We start from the raw sequence: 22,873 nt of genomic DNA on the forward strand, positions 1-22,873 counted from the left end.
CAGTTTCAAGCTGGTAAAGCACCATCATAGTGATATTTTCAGGCAACCTGTGCAATGGAATCTACCAATGTTCTTCACAGCAGTGATGCTTTTTCTGCTTTCGTGTACAGAAAACATGGGAACAGTTCAACAGGAAAAAAGTTTCCCTAAGTGCATTACAGGAGAATTTTGCTAGAGAGCATCTCTCTCCCACTGGATACAGGCAGGTCCATGGAACTTTTTGACAGTCACTTGGCTGTAGAGCCTGGACCTCAGGAGCCACCCACAGTGATTCCCTGGGGGAAGAGCTGCAAGACAGTTCCATGCTGAGCACTCAATGCACCCACGGCAGCTCCCTGGCGGTACTGCACAGCAAGAAGCCACATCACTAAAATAGAGTTTCTGGCAGCACCCTTAAAGAGCTTCTTTGCCAGGCAGCAGCCAAAGGTTTCTCTGAGATCTTACTCACACTATAGCAAGAAAAGAATCCCCAAAGCCCTACAATCCCGAAAAACACATTTGCTCCTTTTAAAATCACAGGCTGAAGCATTTCACACCAACAGCCACTGCAAGCATCGTGGTGAGGAGGGAAACTGCAAGATTCATCTTCGGATGAGAGAGCAGTTGCAATCCTCTGAGGGGAAAAGTAAGAACAACGCTCATTGCTATTCAGTTAGCAGTGGGTTTGTCTATGTCCCGTACAGGAAACAGCTGAGCTGCCTCTCTGCTGCGCTCTGACCACTAGAGAGAGCCATGGGATAAAGCATGCCTCCCACTCAGGGACGATGGAAAACCTCACTCGAAGTGAAATTAAAACATTTTTCCACTTCCATCTTTTCTTTTTTTTTCCCCCTACAGTGTTATAACTTATTTTTGTCATTACCCCAGCTTTATTTTCAAGGTCTTATTTTTAAAAGGTGGTAGTGCAGAGCAAGCTCCTATTTCTGCTAGGTGGTGCACCAGGGAATAAGGTTCAAGGAATAAGCCCACCTCCTTGGCCATGTTCACACTGCCTTCACGAGTACCCCACTAATCAATCACAATGGTGATAGTTTGTACGTAAATGATGCTTTGCCCTACTTCTGCAGGAACTCCCTGGTCTTTAGAGTTATGTGCTCTTTTTGAGTAGTTTCTGTTCAAACTCCAGGTAGGTTGGACTGTGTCATACAGCTTAGGGGCCTGCATGGCAAGAACTCCCTTTGTTTCTGGGGCTTTGTCCTGATTGCCATCAGTAGATCAGAACATTTAGAGAAAACAAAGTCATTCCAGCTGAGCAGAAGTGACTTCCAGTGCCAGGTATGAAAGCAGAAAGGGTGGGAGGGACCAGCCTTGGCTGGCTGTGTCAGCATCCCCAGCCTGCAGCGAGCCACGTGCAATTAACGTTCACTTCGTGCAGCTGAATTACCTCCTGCTGCCTTGGGCTGCCAGGGGAGCCATTACCAGGTGGTCAGCTGTTGCTGGAGGTAATTACTTTTAACCGTTAAAAAGCACCTGTTTTCCAGCCTGGCTAGGATGCTGACGCTCTCAGAGCACCCTCTGGTGACAATCAGATGCACGGACACAGCGCCCGGGGAGGATGATGAGGAGAGGAAGGCTGTGGTGTGTAATGCGCTCCGGGCTCAGCCCAGCAAAGGGATGCTTATAAATAGGGATGGGATATGTCAACTGTGTTTTAATAAAGATGGAAAAGGATCCAAATCTTAATCCAGGCACAGAAATGTCCTGTGAAGTGGCATTAAGCAGCGCAGACAAAAATAGGAGCCATGCAGTGGTCCCAGGAGTACCAGCCAGGGGCTGTTTGTAGCATGGCCTCAAAAGGCCATGAGGTGAGTCATTGGGACTGAGTCCTTCTTGGGGAGGTGATTACTAAGACAAGAGCAATGCTGGTAGAAAGGAGACAACGTTAAGGTGTCCATGCTCAGAACTGCTGCCTGCCATCAGCACAATGAATCTGGAGCAGGCTTTGGGACAGCCACTGTGTAACACTGGGTTGGGTTCCCTGGGATCAGAGAAGCACAGACATTCACCAATACGCAGATGCTGGAATCAAGTTCTGGACTCACTTTAAACTTGGTTTGCAAGCCAATCTCAGGTCTCTATTATTCAATCTCCTTTTTTTTTTTTTTTTACCATTTTCTTTGGGCAAGAAAAGCCATCTACCTGCAGCGTGAGCATCCCCTGTCCTTCCTCAGGCAGTCTGTAAGCACGGCCCAACCCTCCCAAGCCACAAGGAACACACAATAGCATGCACCTAGGTGGAAGTTTACCAGCAAATGTGCAGAGATGGGAGATCACAGAATGGTTGTATTGGGTTGGAAGGGATCTTTAATATCCCCCAGTCCCAAACCCTGCCATGGGCTGGTTTTCCCCCACCAGCTCAGGCTGCCCAGGGCTCCAGCCAGTCTGGCCGTTGACACCTTCAGGGATGGGACACCTATGGCTTCTTCAGGGCACCCTGTTCCTGTGAGCATGGCTGCTGCAATCTGCAAATCCAATCTTACAGGGCAGGATGGAGCAGCCAAATGTGCAATTAGGGTTCCAAGTACCCAGCAATGCTAGCTCGAAGCAGTCTCTGCTGGCTTACCTTCTCTCATAGCTGAACGTTACCTGGGAAACTTGGATCCATCACCACTGAACAGCACAACGAATCATCGGCCACATCCAAACAGTTGGTAGCTGCATGCGACTTGGAAACCCAGAGATCAGCAATTCCTTTGATACAGCCAAAAAAATTTTTAAAGGCCCCAGAAGCCCTTCAATGTTCCTTTTGTGGTTCCCACATACAATTCTCTGTGCGCACATTGGCACAGCAGGTGAGAGATGCTGCTGGGGGCTCCAGCTGGCCCCTTTCCCACCCAGCACTCACACAGGCGCCAAGGCTGGCATGAAAGGAGCCTTTCAAAGAAAAACAGACCAACCCAGTCATTCCAGACAGAAGTCTACAATAAATTGCAAGTTGGCAGAGTTCTTGGCACTTAGGAGTGCTCTGTATTTACAAGGCTCTTCCTCTGTTACCCAAGCCCAGTATTTTTTTTTTTATTATGTGTTTTGCTGCTCCCTGCCTCCTGGGACCAGCTGAATGTGATTGCATTCTCACCTGCCACCTCTGAAGACACTGGCCACACCCAGGACATTGGTCGTGTTTTCTCATTGCCTTCTGTCAAACCACTGAAGGTCTGAGCTGCTCTCAGGAAGCAAAAAAAAAAAAAAAAAAAAAAAAAAGTATCCTACCCTTGCAAATAATTACACAGCTTTATTTTTCAGTATCACAATCTCAGGAAATGCAACAGTCCAAATCCTTTCCAAGACATTACACAGCTTTTTTCCATCTCTCTGGCCACAAAACAATCAAATTAAATACAAACTGTTGTTTTGCTACATATCTATTAAATTGGAAGAACATAAGTATTGGTAGAAACAGCAAAGCTCCGGGAGCCAAAAGTGGAATGAAGTGCTGCTCTTCCCCTGCTCTTGTGTGACCCACAGCAGGACACACTGAATGAGCCTGACACACTGGGGAAAAGGACCCCATTCAGTGTTCCCAGAAAAGCACGCAGAGGGGCAGAAGGATGTGGTCAATAACAAAATACAATGGTTTATTGAACAAAATGGGGCAAGGCAATGTTCCCTTTACATTCAACGAACTCAGGAGTAAGAAGCAAAACATGCTACACACACACATGGACATGATACTTTGGTTAAATGTCATTCAGAAGTTCTATGCCAAACCTGATAAAATTAGAGAGTGAACAGTCAAAAATAAGAATAAAATAGGCTTGCATAGACAGATTATTGTCAGTGCGCGATTTATACTTAAGGATTAGCTGTTGCAACACAGGGTACACTTGCAGCTCTGAGGAAGTTTAACTGCTCGACTACCTTATGGCCAACATTTAGATCCAACAGGCTGAAAGCTTACCCTGAAGAGCTAAATTAGACAACCGCAGCTTTTCTGAGGCAGTTAGCTATATTGCAGTGCACGGATGCAGCTGGAGACACACTGTGGAGTCTACTTAAGAGTGAACACTGATACAGTGAAACTTGTTTGCTGTGAAGTAGAAAATACTCATTTGTGTGCTGCTGTCCTCTGTAGGACTCTCCTATGATGAGCATCAGCTGTACAACTCCAGCCTTGCCCTGTGCCACCCCAAGAGCAGGTGGTGGCTGACATTTGCAGCCCACAGGCTGAGGGCAGTGCAGCGTCTCAACACAGGACCTGTGTAGTACAGCCTGTCTGGGGCATCGCAGTCCAAGTGGCACTTGTATGTAGCACAGGCATTACTGCACAGAAACGTGCTGCAGGACATGATTTAAGAGTACAGTAAACTGGAATATCTGCAGGCTTATGCCTGCTCTCCACAAGAAGAGATGAGCTGCCTGTAGAATGCACAATGCGAGGGGCACAGCTGTGCCCACACCCATCTCCCAAAGCAACTGCAAAACCACACATGGAGCTCCTTTAGAGAGGGCGAGACCAGAACGATCCATTTGCTGGGGACGGATTATAGGGCGGATTAAACCTCAAAGTCACCCCCAAAAGGGGGCTCCTGCTGCAGCAGCATCCCTGGGCATCTCTGCCACAAACAGGACAGCAGAGAGCTGGGGTCAGCCCTGCTACAGGCTCTGCTTCATTTCCTATCGCAGCCAAACACAGCCTTGCAGCATCAGTGCTCCTGCCCTTCCTCACAGCAGCCATCTACTTGGGTGGCAGGTACCCAGGAAAACGTTCTCTGCAAGAACTGATGAGTTCTATGGACTGGCTGCACTACGTGACAGGAGTGTAAACTAAGCAGGGGAATCCTCACACTGTCTCCAAAGTGCTCCCCTTATATATAAATTAGCAATCCACAGTTAGCTTGCATACAGGTTAATACGAATTAAAATAAAAACCTTGATAATAAAAAATATAATACACACATTGATCAATAAACTGAATGAATATCCTAGAATGTAACAGTGGCTGTAATTTGGCACAAAAAAAACCCCAAAAAACTCAATGGTCTAGCACTGCAAAAAAAAAATTCATTTTTTTTCCTATATATGTTATGAAACTTGATTTAAAAACGGACAGGTGGGAATGCAAAGATACAAAAATACTGTACATACAAGATCCCTTTTATAGAGCAAAGCAGACTGCAGCATTTGTAACTTCTATCCTTCCTCCCTGAGAGGAGGAAATTCAATGATGAGACAATCCATCTATCCCTAACAGCTGATATTTTCCCACCCCCACTAAGTTCAAAAACATGAAATTCCTTAAAAAAAGATGAGATTAACCTGTTTGGTCTATTTCCATGATGATAACTGCTTCTCCGGAAGCTGTACAGTCCATGATTTAAGACAGTGTTTCATAGCAAGGTGACCCAGAACAGACTGCTGAAGACATTAAGTATCTCTGCAGGTAAGGCACGACCACTCGGGTTCACCCAACCTCTCTTCTGCGGATCATTGTGCTTCAGACGGAGGCAAGGAGGTGTTGAGAGCTCTTGCTGGTGAGATGTGCCTGCTGTGGAGATCAGGAAGTGCCAGGATTCCACAGTGATGGACTCTCCATGTTTCCTTGTTAATACAGATAGTAAGAAAGGGATGCAAGATCTGAATGCTCAGGGTAGGGGTCCCAGCTCCAATACGCTACTGAATTCAGAGCAAAACACAGCCAGAGCTACTGAGACTCAGCAAGAGAAGACGTACACATACAAAAAAGAAGTTACGTATTTTTCTGCCACGGAAATAGATATTGCTCTAGTCATTTCTTTTTTACGATGACAACTTCACTGTGCCCCTTCCCAGGGGCACACATGCAAGGTGATGATTTTGTATCTGGTCTGTGCCACTCCATCTTGCTGACTCTCAGCAGAACTGAGGTGCTGAGCTCCAGGAAGATTTGGCTTCTTGTTCACCTCTAATCTTAGCTCTTCTTGAGCTCTTCAGTTGTGCCATGGACGTGGCTATTAAACATGCAGGGCGCAATTTTTGCATGAAGCTCTCTGTGTGAGATCCAGAAGGCATGTCAGATGAACAACTGCTCTCTTTATCCCCTATTATGCTTTTCTCAGTTATCAATCTTAGCATTTCTCCCTGTAGGTGTCAGCTCTCTTCTAGCAAAACCTCAAGGTCCTCCTTTTCACAAGGGCCATGGAAAAATAAAGCAGAAGCATAACAAGGGCCAGCAAATGAATAAAGGCAGGGAATAAGATTAAAAAGGAAAGTACTAAGGAAGGATACAGAACAAAGCAACCCCAGAGCACTCAACACTCCCTGGAAGAATCCAAAGAAGCAGCAGACATTCCTGGGTCCTTCCCGTGAGCTCCCTCTTCTTGGTGCCATCACTGGACAGCATGGCTGGACTGAGGAGGCCACTAAGGAGATGCTGCAGCTTCACAGCCCAGGCACTGGGCCATTTTTTTTGGACTTCATTCAGCTTCCAAACCAAATCAACCACAATTATCTTTCATATCATTTCCATTCAATCCCACTGAAGTCAACAATCCGGATGCTCAAAAGCATCTCTCCTGATTTAACAGATCCTTCCTGTGCCAGCAGGCTCAGGGCCTTTGTGACTTTCCTGATTAGAAGAAAGAAGTTGCATCAGCCAAGTGCAGTGCAAGAAAGCCCATCACAGTTATCTCCAGAAGCCTAGGGAGGGCTGGATCCCTATTTAGTTGCATCCCCCCATGCCTTGCATAGCGGGTCACCACTTTCCCATGCAAAACGTGCACAAAGCACAACCGCTTTTATTTGGCAGGATTTTTCCCCATCAATTTTCATAAGCGCCCAGATGACACAAGCAGCAGGGATATTTGCAGGACTATCAGTATATAAAACCCTACCAGGCATCCATTTCACACACAGAGTGAAAACACTCTGATGGCAATGAAGGGGAAAAATCCCACAGAAAAGGAAAAAAAAAAAAAAAAAAAAAGGCATTTTCAGCAGTAAAAATTTTGACTGTTACATGAAATACAAAAATAAACCTCTATAAAATAAAGTCACCACAAATGAGGTTGCCACATTGACCCAAGTTATCAAATAATAATTAAAAAAAACCTGTTTATGTTGTTTGTCCTTTTTTTTCCCCCGATCCCTTAAAAACAACATTAACACTTCTGAATGGACACAGATGGAACAAGAAGAGGGCACAAGGAAAGGGCAGTACAATCTAGCCACTGGCTGAGATATTTCCTGAGAAGAAAGAGCAAACAAGCAAGAGCTTGCAACTCACTTAAGGACTCATGCAGGTAAGCAAGCCCACAGCCTGGAAGCAAGAGTATGGCTGCTGGTGCACAAAGAGTTACGTTGCAACATTTTTGGTTGGTGTACGCATGGAGCTGAGGGGTTACCTGGAACTTCACAGGTACAGAAATGGTGCCCACATCCCAGCAGGGGTAAGAGATGGAAGTCTGAGTTGTTGTTCCAGGCAAGGCAAGAGCTCGTCTGTGTTATTAAATGCGCCCTCACAACTTAAGTGAAAACAAGTTGCTTTGTATTCCTAGTGATTTGTCTCAGTAGCTATCCTAACCAAGGACAACAGCCAAAGTTATAAAGCCTTTCAGCTGTCTACGGGCTTGGATTGTATGCTACTGCAAGAACAGAGAGCCATCATCTTCCCTGACTTCCTATCAGCGCTCCACGCCAGCATCTGCTCTCCACAAAGCTCCATAGAAGTGTCAGACTCCTTTCCCAGGCAGCTACGCAGGCCAGTGGTGGGGCTGAGCACAATCACAGCTCTGCCTCATTTTCTCAACAAAGCCAGCAGCAGAACTGCAGCTGCCAGGAGAAGATGAAGAGTGTGGCAGGGCAGGCTCAGCGTTGTGCTATAAGCAAATTGGGCAGTGAGGCACTGCAGCCAAGCTTAGCTGCTATGAACAAGACTGCCAAGTGAGTAACCTGTACTGGACTGGGTAGACAAACCAGTATCCAGCCACTCAGCTTTGCAGCTTAAAAATGCACTTGGCCAAAAAAAAAAAAAAAAAAAAAAAAAAAAAAACCTCAGCAAGACAAAAGAATTGGGATGACAGAAGGCAAGGGGACAAGGCTGCTTCTTACTGCAAGAGCAGGATGATTTTCAAAGAGTCAAGGGAAAACAAACCATCAAAAGAAGAAAAAGAAACAAGCACATGAGCAAATCTGTACAGAGGACTTAAAATTTGGAGATGCCACTGTGCCCTGGAGAGCAATAGTTTGATCCTGACTGGAGCTTGCCTGGTGTGCTGAACAGAGCAGAGTCAGACAGCACACATTCTGCACACTGTTTGGCACTCCATGGCTACCTCAAAGTGGCTTCTAACTGTAATCTTTGGATTTAATTCTCAGTGCCCATGTGGCCCCATGTTTGTAAGCCATATTCATGTTCAGATATAAGCTACCATGCTCAAGTGATTCAGTAACTGAACTAGGAGTTACAGTAGTTCTTAACATGGTTTCTGTGGAATTCCTTGGCTTGCACCGCCTGGAAGCTCAAAGCAGGTGACCACAGGGATCTCCTCGGGCATTTAAATTCATTTGCATGATTCTCCCCAACCCACAACTCACAGCTTCATCAACTATCTGGCATGCCTTAAAAGCCATGCACACAAAGGCTTAATTTCAATTGAAATAGTCTTTTCCTCCTAACTGTCCTATCCTATACCCTGAAGCTTGGTTGAATGCTCTAAACAAACTGCTGGGAACCCTAGAAATAAACACAACAGTCAAGGAGTTTTATTCTGTAGGCAACTTCTTCCTCACCAGCCCCAGGTTCCTGTTTTGGATTGTGAACTCTGTGAGAATACTCTCTCTTTTCTGCAAGCTAACACACCTGATTGCCTCCATTGCCATCCAGCAGAAGAAGAAATGCACATTCCCTCTTAGAACTCTTTGCTCAACCATCCTAACATGGAAAGGACACGCCATTAAGACGTTTTGCTGCACTGCCATGACCCAGCTCATATCTTGGATTTTTCTCCCTCTTGTATGTGCATTTCTATTTGTGAAAGCTCCAGCCAAAGCTTAAAAATAAAAGGAAAGCCTGAAAGGAATATAAGAGGGAGCTGTTATTAGCTTGTTGATTCACACAGCTCACTGGTGGCTAGATTGTACGGCACTGCTTGATTGATTACATGTGAACAGAAAACTGAAATGAACAAACGTTCCTTACTAATATGATGACACTTAAAAAGGAGATCCTGAGAGTGGAAGGTGGATCCCCCAAAGGGTAAGGATTTGAGAAAGTTGCCTGGCAATTCCAGTAATGTTTGCTACAGAAGAGTCAGTACCAAAGCAAAGGCTAGCATAGTTTACTGCTTCCTACGGGAACCTGGAAAGCAGAACAGAAACAAAAAAACAATCAGTAAGGATAGATCCCAAGGAAGAAAATACAATGACCTGCAGTCATATTACTTGTACTGCCCTGCTGGCTGTCTGAATTGGTAAAGTCAAACATCAAAATGAGAACTGTACATTACTTTTCTGAAACTAAAGGAAGCATAGATCCACAAGACAGGCACTTATTGCTTCCAGGCTGTGAACAGCACTGCAGCCACATTTCAGTCTTACTAAAAAAAAAAAAAACACAGAATGAACATGGAGCTTACACTCTATATGAACTGCCATCAAATTCCAGCTCTTGTGCTCTATAACCATCAATACAGCTTTCCAAACTTCAAATTTAAGCTACAATCAGTGGAATTGGAAGCAATCTGAACCACTGAGTCAAACTCTGGATGCACCTTTCTTCCCTCGGGGACTCCAGAGGTAACTCAGACAACTGGCATTCAGATTTCAAAAGCTGGAGAGAAGGTGATCCTAAATATACTGCACTGCTGCCAAACTGTTTCAGGAAATGAGCCAACAAAACAGTTGAGATGCAACAGGAACAAAACAAGCCTGTTCTCAGGACAAGCTTCTGTATCATCCCACTCATTCACCAGACAGGAGAGACTCTGAAGCTTTTTGTCATGTATTGAATTGTTTTATATTAGTGAGTCACCTAAAACCCATCACATCATTGTCCTGATGTTATTTCTCCTTCATTTGCTGCCTGAGTTTACAGTCATTTATCATTGAGAGATCATAGAGGACAAGCAAAGAGCACTCTGGCAAACTTGAGGCAAACCAATTCAGCTATTTACTCTCTCAGTGAGCCAAGTGCTAAGCAAGTAAAGCTCAAACATTGAACGGCATCACCTATCTGTTGGGACAATAACATCCATTCTTCCTCTTTCAACTGCCCTGTCCTTCAGGCTAGTTAGCTGAAGAAAAAAGCCCACAATAACCGTCATGCTGAGCCAGCTGCAGACTTGATCCTACCTTTAGGAGAGTGCTCAGGTTTGGAAAACTGGCGTAAGGGGCTGGGCTGGCTTGTGTAATACCGAGCATGCTCAAAGTCATCAAGGAGAGGCTGTGATCTGCCAAGCATGAGAAAGGAAAGCAAAAAAAGTACTTAAAAAAAAAAAAAAGAAAAAAAACAGTCTAAAATTAAAAGGCACAGGATCTTGGCAAAAAGAACATCTCATCTGTCTCAACTGTCCCTGCCAGTTTGATGCAAACCGTGCCTGATCCGAGCTTTCCACTTGCAGGCCAGTTCGTCCATTACGAAATTTGATGCAAACCTCAAATGGAAACATTTCAAGTGTTTAACACGTGTCCTGTTCTCATCCCAGAGCATTCCAGTGGGATCTCGGTCTCCACCTGAACACCTTTGTTGTTTTTTTTTGTAAATTAAATAAAAAGTTGTAAGGTGCTATCAGGATTGGAAATCAAAACCGTCAGAGTCATTTCCAGCATCCAGTTCCACATCAGAAGCACCAGACCAAGGTTACAAAGAGATTCAGAAGATGCATAGCATTACAGGACAACCCACCAGCTCAGGAATGAGGCTGTCTGAAGCACAACACGCTCACTGCAATGGGGTGTTCCCACACAGCTACAGGAGCAGTGTACAGGGCTCAGCTGGGGAGCAAGGACACAAGGGAGCAGCTGTGTAAATGCAGTGTGATTATTCCTTCCTGCCCAGAAATGTCATTTGGTTTCACATTCCCGGCAGCTCTTAAACCCTCTTGATGCTTTTCTGCCATTTAACAAATGTCACTGCACAGGCTCATCAATCTCTGTCAGCTTCAGGCAGGAAGACCAATACGTCCAGATGCCATAAGCACAGAGAGTGACACACGTCGCCAAGCACTTCATGAGCTCTGTGTCAGACATCCCCTTCCTGTGCTAAGAGCTCTGCTCTCTGCCAAGCCCCTTATGAGTCAGGCTGCTCACCCCACAACTGCTCCCATGACTCAGCTCCTGAGCACCTTCCTGAATGTGTTTCTCCAGATCTACCAGCTGTACATTCAGCTCACCTTGAAGACTTATCACCTTTGTGTCGCTGAGTTTCTGGTCCTTCTTTTGACCTTGAGCGCGGGGACTCACTTGCATCATGCTGATGGGAAGAAGGGAAAGCAGTTCACATCTGTATGCCTTGCAAGACACCAGCCAGGTGCATCAAGACTGCCTCAGCTCCTTTTGTGCTCTGGTTATGCATGCTAACCATAACCAGACGTGTGCAAACAGGATTAGGACTAGTTTTCAGTAACTGAAACTCAGCCTTGCTGAGCCAAACATAAGCTTTGCTCTAAATTCAGGACAGCACTGAGGGTCCCATCTGAAAACTGGAGTCAAGTGCATATGGTCTGCTGTAAGAACTGCATGCAGCAGGGCTCATCACAAGGGACAGCTGCACACAGCTGTGCTGCTGCAACTGCTCAAACATGGTAAGGAGTCCAAAAACATGAACTACCTTCAGCTGGCCCCAAGATTAACATAACACCCCCTTTAGCACATTACTACGGCAGACTGAAATCTGTTTCTTATCTCCTTCCACAACAGCCAGCCAAAGTTCTGCAGCATAACTCACAAAAAACCTAACGTAGGCTTGATATACTCAATAGTTCGGTTACAGTGCCAATTTCATTATGAAGCAGTGACAACTGGAGCAGCTGCACTGTCCTTGTACCTGTGATGACCAAAGAGAACCAGCTACGCTGTTATTGCTCCAGCCAGGACTTCAACATAGGGAATGCTCTGTCTGCAAAGTAGCTGAATAACAGGCAACAGGACCCTTTTCACACAAGGGTCTGTCTGGTTCCTCCTGGCCACGTGTTACATTCTCACCACCCTCTAGAACAACATTTCAGCATTTCATTTGTGAGGCCTCCTGAAGCTTGACGTACCTTCCAGTCTTGATCATTTCTCTTTCTTTCAAAGGAAGACTTTTCTTTCTCCCTCCCTTTCTTGAAAGCCTTTTTTTCCTCTGCCATCAAGAGACGAGCAATCTCCTGAAAGGGAAAACAGAGTGTCAGAAGGTTTTACTGCCCTTGAGGGTTTGAGTTGCTTATATCCTTTTCTTTGCTATGTCAAATGGGTGCAAAGCCAGGATTACTGAAATCTGCGATCAGGAATCAAATGCCAGAGAAGAAGTGAAATGGACTACATGCATCATGCCCAGAGGGTCCCCTGATTCACCTGGCTTGTGTTAGCAGGGCCTTTCTGCCCTTTGTTTCTTTTCCTTCAATGCTGAGTTCATCTTGCAGCATCTCTGAGAACCCCCTAAGAGGGTTCAGCTAGAAGAGATGCTCTTCTGCAGCCACATAGCTCCTTCCTTTGTCACAGCTGCAATAGGCAGCACAACTCCCTGCTTGGCTAACCTGAACACAAACATGAAAACCAGCCAGAAATAGACCTCACTAGAGGCCTGAACTTTCTCTACACAAAGGGAGATGGACAATTAGAGGGTCAGAGAGGACAGGTGGAGTTGAGCAGTTTCCACGAGTAAAGGAATACTACAACCATTTAGCTTCTTACCTCATCTTGGGCCACTTGAGCTGCCATCTGATCTGCTTGGTTGGCCTTGAAAAAAGGAAAAGAAACAAAACAGTAATATCTCCGAATTATTCAGATACATCAACCTATTGGACAAGGCAAGTAAGTTTCCCTAGGAATGCACTACCATCCTCTTCAAACATACTGAATCTGTTCAACTCAATACCAAAGTGGCATTTCAGCAGAGTTTAGTCCCCACCTATCTGCCAAGACGCTCCATAATTCATAAATGTCCACTCTACCACTCTCTTCCAAGATACTGGGCTGTCTCACTTCTCAGTTCAGCACACTGTTTACAGGCCATCTTCACTTGCTTGAAAGCATTCATTTAATACCACTCTGCTTCTACCATTTACTTTTCAAGTGTGAAATTCAGGATAAAAGACTCTACTGGCTAGACAGAAGCTTTCACTCCACAAGCAGCCATGGGAAGCAGAGATGACCATCAGAACACAGCAACAAGACCTGAGGCCTAAGTCACAGTCAAATGCAAAAGGTTTGCAGACTCAAATTATCACTGATGGGTACCTTAATTTCTTTAATGTGACCAATACACTCTCTCTACTCACCAGGAGCTCTTCCTCTTGCAGTTTCCGAGCAATCTCTGCATCAGACAATTCCTGTTCCCTTCGGGGTTTGTCGTAAATGGTTTGCTTTGTCCCCCTCAACTTAGTTCCTACGGAATTGAGAGAGAAGAATCAACTCATCTATTCCCTGAATGCTTCAGAGAAAGGAAATCCCCACCATTTTCTCAGCCATCTGCAAAGCTTCCACTCAGGGGGCCCACAAACCACTACAGCATATCTGCCAAGCAAACATTTTGAGAACACTTTAGCTAAGGTGCAGCATGCACCTCAGAGTGAGGTTTTTCTATATGTACAGTTACACTCCATTTTATATAACAAATGTAACTGTATGACAGAAAAGCCATGACTCTTTCTGCAGCTTTTGCTGGCATGGTGATGATACCAAAGGAATCAGATCTTTTACTCTTTCAATTCAAGCTGGCAAAACTCAACAGCAGAGAGCAGCCTGATGTGTTTGTTACAAGCACAGCAGAGTTCAAAAACACTCCAGAGCAACATGGGCTGCAAAAGGTGTCTGGGACAGATTCACACAAGGTTTCTGACAGTTTTGTTCTTTGGTCTGACCCATGGATTTTGCAATACACAGTTAGAAAACACGTAAACATTTGTGGAGTTCATACACGGTTCAGGCCTCACAGTGCTGCAAGGTACACAGGTTTTTGTTTTGTTCTTAATATTTATTTCAAAGATAAGGTTTTTGTTTTGGTTTTAATTTTCACTTCCAAGTTAAACCACCCGCAAGCATTTTAATGTATTGCATTTTGAATCCCTCCATAGTCTATTTGCAATAGACACTACCAAAGGAGTCCTGCTACATCTCTGTTACAAAATGCATGATCTCATTCACATACAATGAATGCCTTCCCCTTCCAACTGCAGTTGGAACTGTAATGTTCAGCAATCTCAGACATTTAAATGAGCTTCTGCTTTATATCCGAAATATACCACTACACAGATGTCTGTGTTTCTTCCATTCCAAACTCAGAAAATTAGCCTCATTCCCATCCTCCAGTTTACACATTGATTGCAAATACATGTTACATCCTGGTGGGCCTCATACCAATTTTCTGATCAGGTGAGAGCGAGGAAAAAAAAAAAGAGAGACATTTTTAGAGGTCAGTAGGTTACCTTCTGCGCATTTATCAAACTACCATCATACCTGATGGCGCATCCCAAATACTTCAAACTACAGAAGAGACAGAGACTTCAGGCATCGATCCAGAATCAAAACATGGAACAGGTATTAAAAAGTGATACATAGGGTATTTTTGCTTTTTTGTTTCCCTTAAGTCAACTGACCAATGAACTTCAGCACACAACACTCCTCTTGCAACTTTGAGCATAAAAAGAAACCTTTCAGTAGTTCTGGAGGTTCCAGTTAAGTATACAGCGTGGCCTTTCAGGAACAGTTTGATCAATCCAAGCTGGAAAGAGCTGCAGTCACAAACCAGCAAAGGAACTCCAGCAAAAAGCACCAGCTTGGTCAGAGTTGAAATACAGAGACTGCTTTCATGGCCATGGTAAATATAGCCTTTATTTCCACGCTGGAATAAATGGCCCATACACCATCGCCCCTATGAAGAACAAAACTGAACTTCCAGGAATTGTTCACCAAACAGCCAGAGACTGGGCTTGCCTTACACACAGACTGGTGCCAGTCTTCATATGCTCAGAAGGCAATAAGTGTTACTTCCACATCACTTCTGCCCACATTCAGGGAGCACAAAGATCAGCCTGATTCCCACAGGACAAGGATAAGAGCTTCCAGCTATTCGGACTTGGTGTCAGTGTGATCAGAAACTGAGTCACTCGGGCCCGTGTTGTATGATAGCTCAGTTAACATCTTCCACTGCCCTAAAGAAAAGTTTTGCATGATGAACAAAGAACAATGCTCCTGGCACCTCTGCAGACAGACATGCATCATCTCACCCACCTCACACAAGTGAGGACCAGTTGCAGGGCCTGAAGCATGAGTTACCCACCCTGTGACAGGCATAGATTCAAGCCTCTGAACTCCTACTTTCACTAAGAAACCAGTTCTTACTCCGATGACGTTAAAAAGCAGTAAGATGTATCTTGATTTTTGAAGGTCAACACTCCCCTGGAACTATTTAACAAAAACTACAGACCGCAGAAAAATCTACTTGTACAGAATTTGATGAAAACCTCATCTTTACTTTTGCAGTAAGCTTCTCAATGGAAACTGGGAGGAAGCTGCTGGCTTGTTAGGCTTAAGCAAACTGTCCTCATTTATGGCCTTGTATCCTACATCAAATCCCATTTCTGTGATAAAGAACCACAGCACAAAGCATCTCAATGCAAATTCAATAGGGAATTCTAACACAAGATAAAGGGTACCATCTCCAAGAATACCTTCTTACCTATCCTCTTTGATGCCATGGGGACACATCAGGAAATAAACAGTGAGAGTCTTAGTGGCTAAGATGAATCTCATTAAATAGAGGAGAAACCAAGGCAGGATTCACCAGGTACACACTGCAGACTGATATTGGAGATTAAGTGTCTTCAGAAGAAAACCCCAGTTTCAGATAAGAGGATGGGGCAACCAAAGGTCCATCCTCACGCACATGTATACCTTCCCCATCACTTGGTTACCTGAGTCTTTCCGGCAGTCTCCAATCTCTTCCTGGCTCACAGTGTGTGGGGATGGGGAAGGTCTCCTGTATCCTGCCCTTTTGCAGTCTCTCTCCTCACCCCTCCTGTGATCTTTCTGGGATTTGGACTCCTGGAGTTTGCCCTCATGCTCCATCCCATGAGAAGAGTGGCCTCGATAGCGGGATTTGCGGCTCTGATGGTGCACCAGCTGGCTGCCACCCCGACGCCAGGTCTCCTGCTCAGCCTCCAGTTCCACATCAAGAACAGGAAGGTGCTTTGCTCCATCTCGCCTTGTCGGCTTTCTACTGCACTGTGCCTGCTCTGCGAGTCCACGCTCTGACTCCAGGTCGAGACTGAGAGGTCTCCAAGACTTCTCCCTGCCAGGTGTGCTCCTGTCCTGCAGTTCCCAGTTGTCAGTGTGCTCACCAGCACCATGATCAGCCTCTCTTTCCAGGACAAGGCTGGGAGGTCTCCCAGACCCACCGTGGCTGGCAGATTTGCACCTCTGCCGATGGCTATTGGTGGCCTCACTTGGTTGAGGAGACCTACGGTGATCCTCCAGAGGGGCATACCTGTGTTGGGAGGCACTGGGGGATAAAGGTGAGCGTGCTTTTCGGTGCTCTCTCTGTCGGTGCGTGCGCCTATCGTCACCACGCGCCCTGCGAGGCTCAGAAACCTGCTCCCTGCGATCAGCCCGGAGGTGTTCTGAGCAGCAGGGGAGGGACAAACAAGGAGCTGGTTAGTGACATGGGGCTAATGGGAGCTCAGTGAGGCCAGAATCATAGTCCGAATCAAGGAGAAGCTGGAAACAGAGGTAAAGCACAGAGCAGCTGGGAAGAAATGAACAGGGACGTAATGTTCCACAAAATGCCATAGCAGAGAGTGGAATGGGGGCTCTGCTTACATCAGGGTAACACAGGAGGCAGTGGGGTTAGAGCAGAAAGCACAGTCGCAGCCCAAAAGCATGCCTGAACATGTCCTAAGGTGAGGACAAACCAATAAAGAGATTAAAGATTTTTACTGATTCCATTAGAGCTGCAGAACAGAGCAGAGCAACCCATCTCCTGGTGATCTGTCTCTGCTGTGGGACATGGCACTCTCAGGAGGCAAGGCTGGGGAAGCAACAGGAGCTTAAGGCCAGGAGACTCCAAGCAGAGACTCAGGTTGGATCTCCGTTTATGAGCATTCACACCTCACACTGGCTTTAACTACACGGCTGTTCACCAGAAATAAAAACCTCACCTTTATGGGCAAAGACCCACAGCAAGTGGGAAGAAGAAAAAGAGCTGGGATGGAATTGATTTTTCTTTATATTTAAAGAGAAAGATGACAGACAGCTACTGCATCCACATACTTTCCACCACAAACTGTCACCTGATGCTCCTGGAGTCACAGGAGTTTCAGGCTATTCATCGCATAAACAGAAGTTTGGCTTGACTGCAGAGAGGGCTACAGCAGCTTAAGGGCAGGATAAGTTTTTGCAGCAACCAAGCTCCTGACCTCAGCAGCAGAGCTGGAAAAAGCCACCTACTCAGCAGCTTAGTGTGGCTGTTTCCTCTGTGCTTTCCAAAAAGCAGGTGGAAATTTTTCTTTGCTTTTATTTTCAGTAATAAAGCAGTCACAACTGTACGGATGCAGAAGTCTGAGTGTATATAATCTGTTCATCTATTTCATTTCTAATCAACCTATTTGCTGAGAAAGAAATCAATGCACTGAGTGAACCATTATTTCCCCAGCAGCTTTTCAAAGCAAATGTGTACTGCTGCAGAAAAATCCCTTCAGCAGAGGCTGATTTGAAACAGAAACACACAAAGAAAAGTAAGATTTTCCTGCTGCATTGCTAGGAGTTTTTATAGCATCTGAAAACATATAATAGATTTCCCAGCACCTTCTGTCTTAACAAATAGCTTTGCCTTCTCTACAATCATCCAGATTTCAGAAGTAAGAAAACAAACCAAAAAACTTAATGTTCCCTTCAAGTCATACTATCCAGAAAAATACCTTCTTCTGAGCCAGCAAAAATAGAGCCTACAGAAAACCTATCTTGAAAACAAATGGGCTCTGTTTGTGTGACTTTCAGAATAACCACAGCAGCTCCTGTTAGCTGGTAGGTTTTCTTGTTCAGTTTTAGACTGTTAGCACGGCTTACAGAAGAGAGACATCCAGTGCAACAATTTAAGTGACTTACTGAACAACGTGCACCAGAATCTGAAGGTAAGAGTCAGAAATGGTTTTTCGTTGATTTCTGAATGACATTAACAGAAGCCTAAGAATGAATTCATTGTGCCATTTAGAGAAAGCTTGATGATTTGGCAGAATAGAAAAGGTGATTATGCAAGAGTAAAGTATGGTTGGGTTACGAAAGGTTTGGTGCAGGAAACACAATCATGCCAGACAGCCCAGGCAGGAAATTTGCTTTTTGGTTATCTCAAGGCTATTAACTCCTCAGCAGGCACTGGTTTCCACAGCACCTTCTGCGGGAGCCAAGTAAACACTCTTTAGGTCCTGGTGTTATTCTCTCAAGCAGCATGTGACTAAGCTAATAGTGAAATATTTTTCATGGCACGGACACTTCTGGTAGGAACTCTGCTTTCTTTCATGTTTATTTTTCCACTTCTTAAAGGCTTGGTTTGCTCTGGAGCAATAACCCTAATCCACACTCCTCCTGGATGGGGTAAGTTTTTATTTGGTCAAGGCAGACTAAAATCCAAATAAAGCAAGGGCTTTTCTTTTGTGTTTAAGTTCACAGGTAATGAGGGCAAAACAAACAAAGAATGATGAAACCTCATCAAATGGTGCCCAAGTATTTAAAGACCTTTAATTAAAGTGCTAGACAATCCAGACATCCAAATCCATTTTAGTCCCTTCCAGTTTTAAGGAACAAGGATCAAGCACTGCACTACAACCAACAGGCAATAAATCCTTCTAGCACACTCCCAAAACTACAGATTACAGCAGGGAGAAAAATTAGACCCCCAAAATACCCTGCTCTCCAAATCTGTAGCAATCAAAGTGCAGACTCACAGGCTTCTTTCTGTCACTGTTACAAAAATCCATCCTGTGGTACCATCTCTGCCTGGCAACACTATTGCCTCTACTGTAATTTCTCCAGGGACTTGACCCATTTAATTCTGAAACAAACTGTGGGTTGGCTGTAGAACTCTCAGACCAAAGTCTTTTCCAGCTTTGCACCCATAACAGAACTGGTGGCCATAAAGTTTTCACCTAGTTACTGCTGTGCACTTTGTGCTGTGCATTTCCTTGTCCCTCCTTGAGCTTCTACTCAAATGCAACTACAATATTTTGCCTGAGTTCAGATGAAAATATTTAAAATGGCCAGCAGTATGGATGTTAAGGAGAGAAATAAGAGATTTGATTTCCACCTTCATAATCTGCTGATCAAAAGCAACCCATCTCTTCCCCACCACATTTTCTAAGATAGAACACAAGAGCCACCACCAGTGCATAGCAAAGCAAACACCACATTGCTCCATAATTAAATACACGCAGATTCTCCCCTCTCAATTTAAAGAAAGTTCACATTTGATTGCAAAAGACGTCCAGAAGAAAGCAACACAGCGCTGAGTCGTATCTTCTTCATAAAACGCAGTCCCAGAGGATAATCATAGCAAAGATTCTGGGGAGATGATCTTGTTATTCAGTAAGTCATTCAAAGCAGTTGTGCTAATTTTTGGACTTGGAAACATACCTGAATGGATTATTTTTTTTGTTTGAAAAGCTGTTCCATGAACCAGCAATTGCTTCTGTATGCAAGTAGCAGTGCCAGCACCACAGATGAGCACATACATTCAAACAGAAACAGTTTTAAGTGTGGAATTGCATCTGCATTTCTCTTCTGCACAGCTGTGGCACCATATAGAAATAGCCGACTTACCCGTACTCTCAGCTATTCTTTTTTCCTCCACAAATAATTTCTGACTTTATTCTAAAGTCAGATCCTGACCCTGGAAATTCATGCAGTGCTATAGTACAGAATGCAGGACTGAACGCAAGTAAGGAAAATCACCCTAACAAACTACCCAGATCACCAGTTTCACCTACAGCACCATGATCTTGATCCCTTTTACAAGCAGAAACTTACCTCCATTTTCTGAATAATAGCTATCCTCATAGACTTTGTGTCCCTGGGATTCTGGGTAGTGCTTCTTGCGCTTTTTTTCTTCCTGCAATTCTTTCTGTTGTAGGAGACGGGCAATGTCCTGCAGAGATGGAAGAAAATCATTACCTTCCCCACAGAACATACCCAGATGGTTCTTATTAGACCACAATTATAAAAATCCTCATAGTTTTATTTTTTAAGACAACACTGACAGGGTTACTCTTGCATTCAAACCATGGACTGGACGGGGCTTCCAGCTTAGCGGCTGATAAGAGGCAATATCAGCAACTAGCACACGACCCACTACTGAGCCTACCCAACAACTTGCAGGTTCCTAATCCATCTATATGCAAGTCTACTAAGTAGTAACTGCCAAAAAGTGGTAGGAGGGATTTCCTGAACAACCTTAGGCTTTCAACAACACCTTTGAGGCTCACACAACTAGTGGTAGCCAAGAAAAAACACAGCAGCACAGACTGTCCCATGCTGACAGCACTTCTGACTGAAAGCAGTTCCCAGACCAAGACTGGAACTTGCTTCAAACAGGATTTAATTTATAGGGTTCATAGCATGACGAGCAGGGAGATGCATCAATTTGACAGAGGTTGAAGGAAAAGAAAAATCAAATGGGACGTTAGGAAAGAAGAGCTACACACAGCACAGGAGTGCAGTGGGGACTGTAGGCCATTTATCTTGTTGCTGATTTGGTAGATAGGCAATCAAAGAGCAGCACTCCATTTTCTTAATCGGTTTTCCTTCAAGATGACTAATGGTGCAACAAGGCCTAGCAGCAGTCAATAGCTCTTTGGGGCTTCCTCACTTGGGGCCTGATCTGAAGCTAGGAAGAGAAGCTGGAAGATACCAGCTGGACAGCCTTACCCTTGGATGATATTCATCTAAGCGTCCACTCAGAATGTACGTGACAGGTAGGAAAAACAACAGTGAAATGCACAGTCAGAGCTGAAACTCTCCAAAAGCAAAGCAAGCACTGGAGGGCAATGGATGAACATTCAAATACCAATTATTATTTCAGTATTCAGATCATATTTGTATGGCAACAAGCTTTGTTAAGGACCTGAGGATACCAGGCTCCTTATTAAAAAAATAAGTATTTCCCTTTGGCAAGTTTAAACTCTAACAAGAGGAGCAAGTCTGTAAATACATGGGCTTAAACATATTATCCCAAGGACTGAGACAGTTCAGGACTTGCAAATCTGTATAAGCCATTAACTTAGTGCCATTACTGGGTACTTTATTTTAAAACCCTGCACATCTAGCTGGATATGCCTGAACACTGGAAAATACCACATACCTTCATGTGTGACAAATTCAGGACAAATCTGACACATGCCTAATACCAGCATAATTCAGCATTTCTTGCAAGATAGGTGAACAGATGCAATACTGAGGGCCACAGGAGTGGTTCTGACAGGATCCCCACTCTGCCACCTGACAAACCCCTTAGGCACTGCACAGCCCCACATCAGCACAGGAGCCCACCCAAAAGAAGTAACACTGGGGACCATAGAAGGACAGCAGGACTGATTCAAGCCCTCCTATTGCAAAGTCAGGCAGTATTGCTTCACCTTCAGTATTTATCTGCAGCCTAACCCAGCACATATCTGCTTCAGCCACACTCCAGAACTACCTATGAATCAACAGGATAAGAAGGAATATTTGTGGCTTTTCCTCATCACATTGAGTTATAATCATCTGAAGACTGCTCCCAGCATCCAAAGATAATCAGTAGGCTAGTTTGAGATGTTGCAGGGACTTGCTGTCAGACTGCTGACATCCCAGAAACCCTCTGCTTAAACCTGTGCAGCTGCAATACTGCTGTCAGCAGAAGCTTTACTTCTCCTTCATTTTCGTCAGGAAAATAAGAGAGATGGTCACATTTACAGCATAAATCCTTTAGCCAGTGTTCCTCTCTCTCCCACTGCATGATCCTCTTGGATGTTTCTCCATCTTTCTGGCCAGCCTTTCTGTACTTGTTTGGATTTAATGGTACTAGAAGCAAATGAAGTCTTGAATAAGCAAACTGAAGTTAGCTTTACAAATTAGTTCTAGCTCTTCCAAGAAATAGCCTTGTGTTTAAACGCTTCCCATAGAGAAAATGCCACTAGCTGCCTCTTCAGCACTGTAAAACTACCTGAATTTCTCAGGGACCTACCTGCAATCAAATACATGGACACACTCCAAGCTCACATACATGCTCCTCCAATCCAGGACTTTCTGAACACCTCAGGAAGGCCTACTATTATTTGCCCTCTTTGTTAGCATGGCATTAGCATCAACCCTCGCAGGCTACAAATGTATCTGACACGTGTAATAGTGCTCTCTGAAATCTCTGTGCATGCTGATAATCCATGAAGATCAGTACTGAGAGCAGGCAACGCAGCTTCTGCAGCTAATAACCAAGAAATGCCTGCGCTAAAATGGCTGATAAAGTCGCTCTGCCATCTTTCAAAGTTACCTCATCTTTTTCCTCTTGCCTGCGTCGCTGCTCTGCTTCAAAAACCAGCTTCACTTGGATTTCCTGAGCAATCTCTGAGTCCTGCCGTTCCCTAGAAGAGAAGGAAACAAGGATTGTAAGTACCTAAAATCATAGGCATCAGTCTGGAAAGAGGGATAAAAAGAACTAAAAGCAGCTATTCAATTCACACAGAAGAGTTATTATTCCTCAGCAATAGTGCAGAGCCCATGAATTCTCACCAGAGACCAG

The 22,873-nt window shown here is 44.6% G+C and overlaps 1 protein-coding gene across 3 annotated transcripts in view; it reads right to left on the reverse strand.

Annotated features, from left to right (window-relative positions):
* Positions 1 to 3,212: 3,212 nt before the first annotated feature.
* CCDC50 (coiled-coil domain containing 50) overlaps positions 3,213 to 22,873 on the reverse strand; it is a 39,508-nt gene continuing 19,847 nt past the window's right edge. For 2 of the 3 annotated variants that reach the window (XM_052685787.1, XM_052685788.1), the window contains exons 4-12: positions 22,625 to 22,715; positions 20,131 to 20,248; positions 16,029 to 16,733; positions 13,395 to 13,501; positions 12,808 to 12,852; positions 12,177 to 12,281; positions 11,307 to 11,386; positions 10,267 to 10,364; positions 3,213 to 9,274 (exon numbers count right to left, since the gene is read on the reverse strand). In XM_052685787.1, the coding sequence (XP_052541747.1) occupies positions 9,255 to 9,274; positions 10,267 to 10,364; positions 11,307 to 11,386; positions 12,177 to 12,281; positions 12,808 to 12,852; positions 13,395 to 13,501; positions 16,029 to 16,733; positions 20,131 to 20,248; positions 22,625 to 22,715 (1,369 nt within the window). In that variant the 3' untranslated portion in view covers positions 3,213 to 9,254. The remainder of the gene's footprint in view (positions 9,275 to 10,266; positions 10,365 to 11,306; positions 11,387 to 12,176; positions 12,282 to 12,807; positions 12,853 to 13,394; positions 13,502 to 16,028; positions 16,734 to 20,130; positions 20,249 to 22,624; positions 22,716 to 22,873) is intronic. The other variant, XM_052685789.1, reaches the window with a different exon arrangement.

The sequence above is a fragment of the Tympanuchus pallidicinctus genome, unplaced genomic scaffold (assembly GCF_026119805.1).
Source record: "Tympanuchus pallidicinctus isolate F22 unplaced genomic scaffold, pur_lepc_1.0 scaffold22, whole genome shotgun sequence".
NCBI lineage: Eukaryota > Metazoa > Chordata > Aves > Galliformes > Phasianidae > Tympanuchus > Tympanuchus pallidicinctus.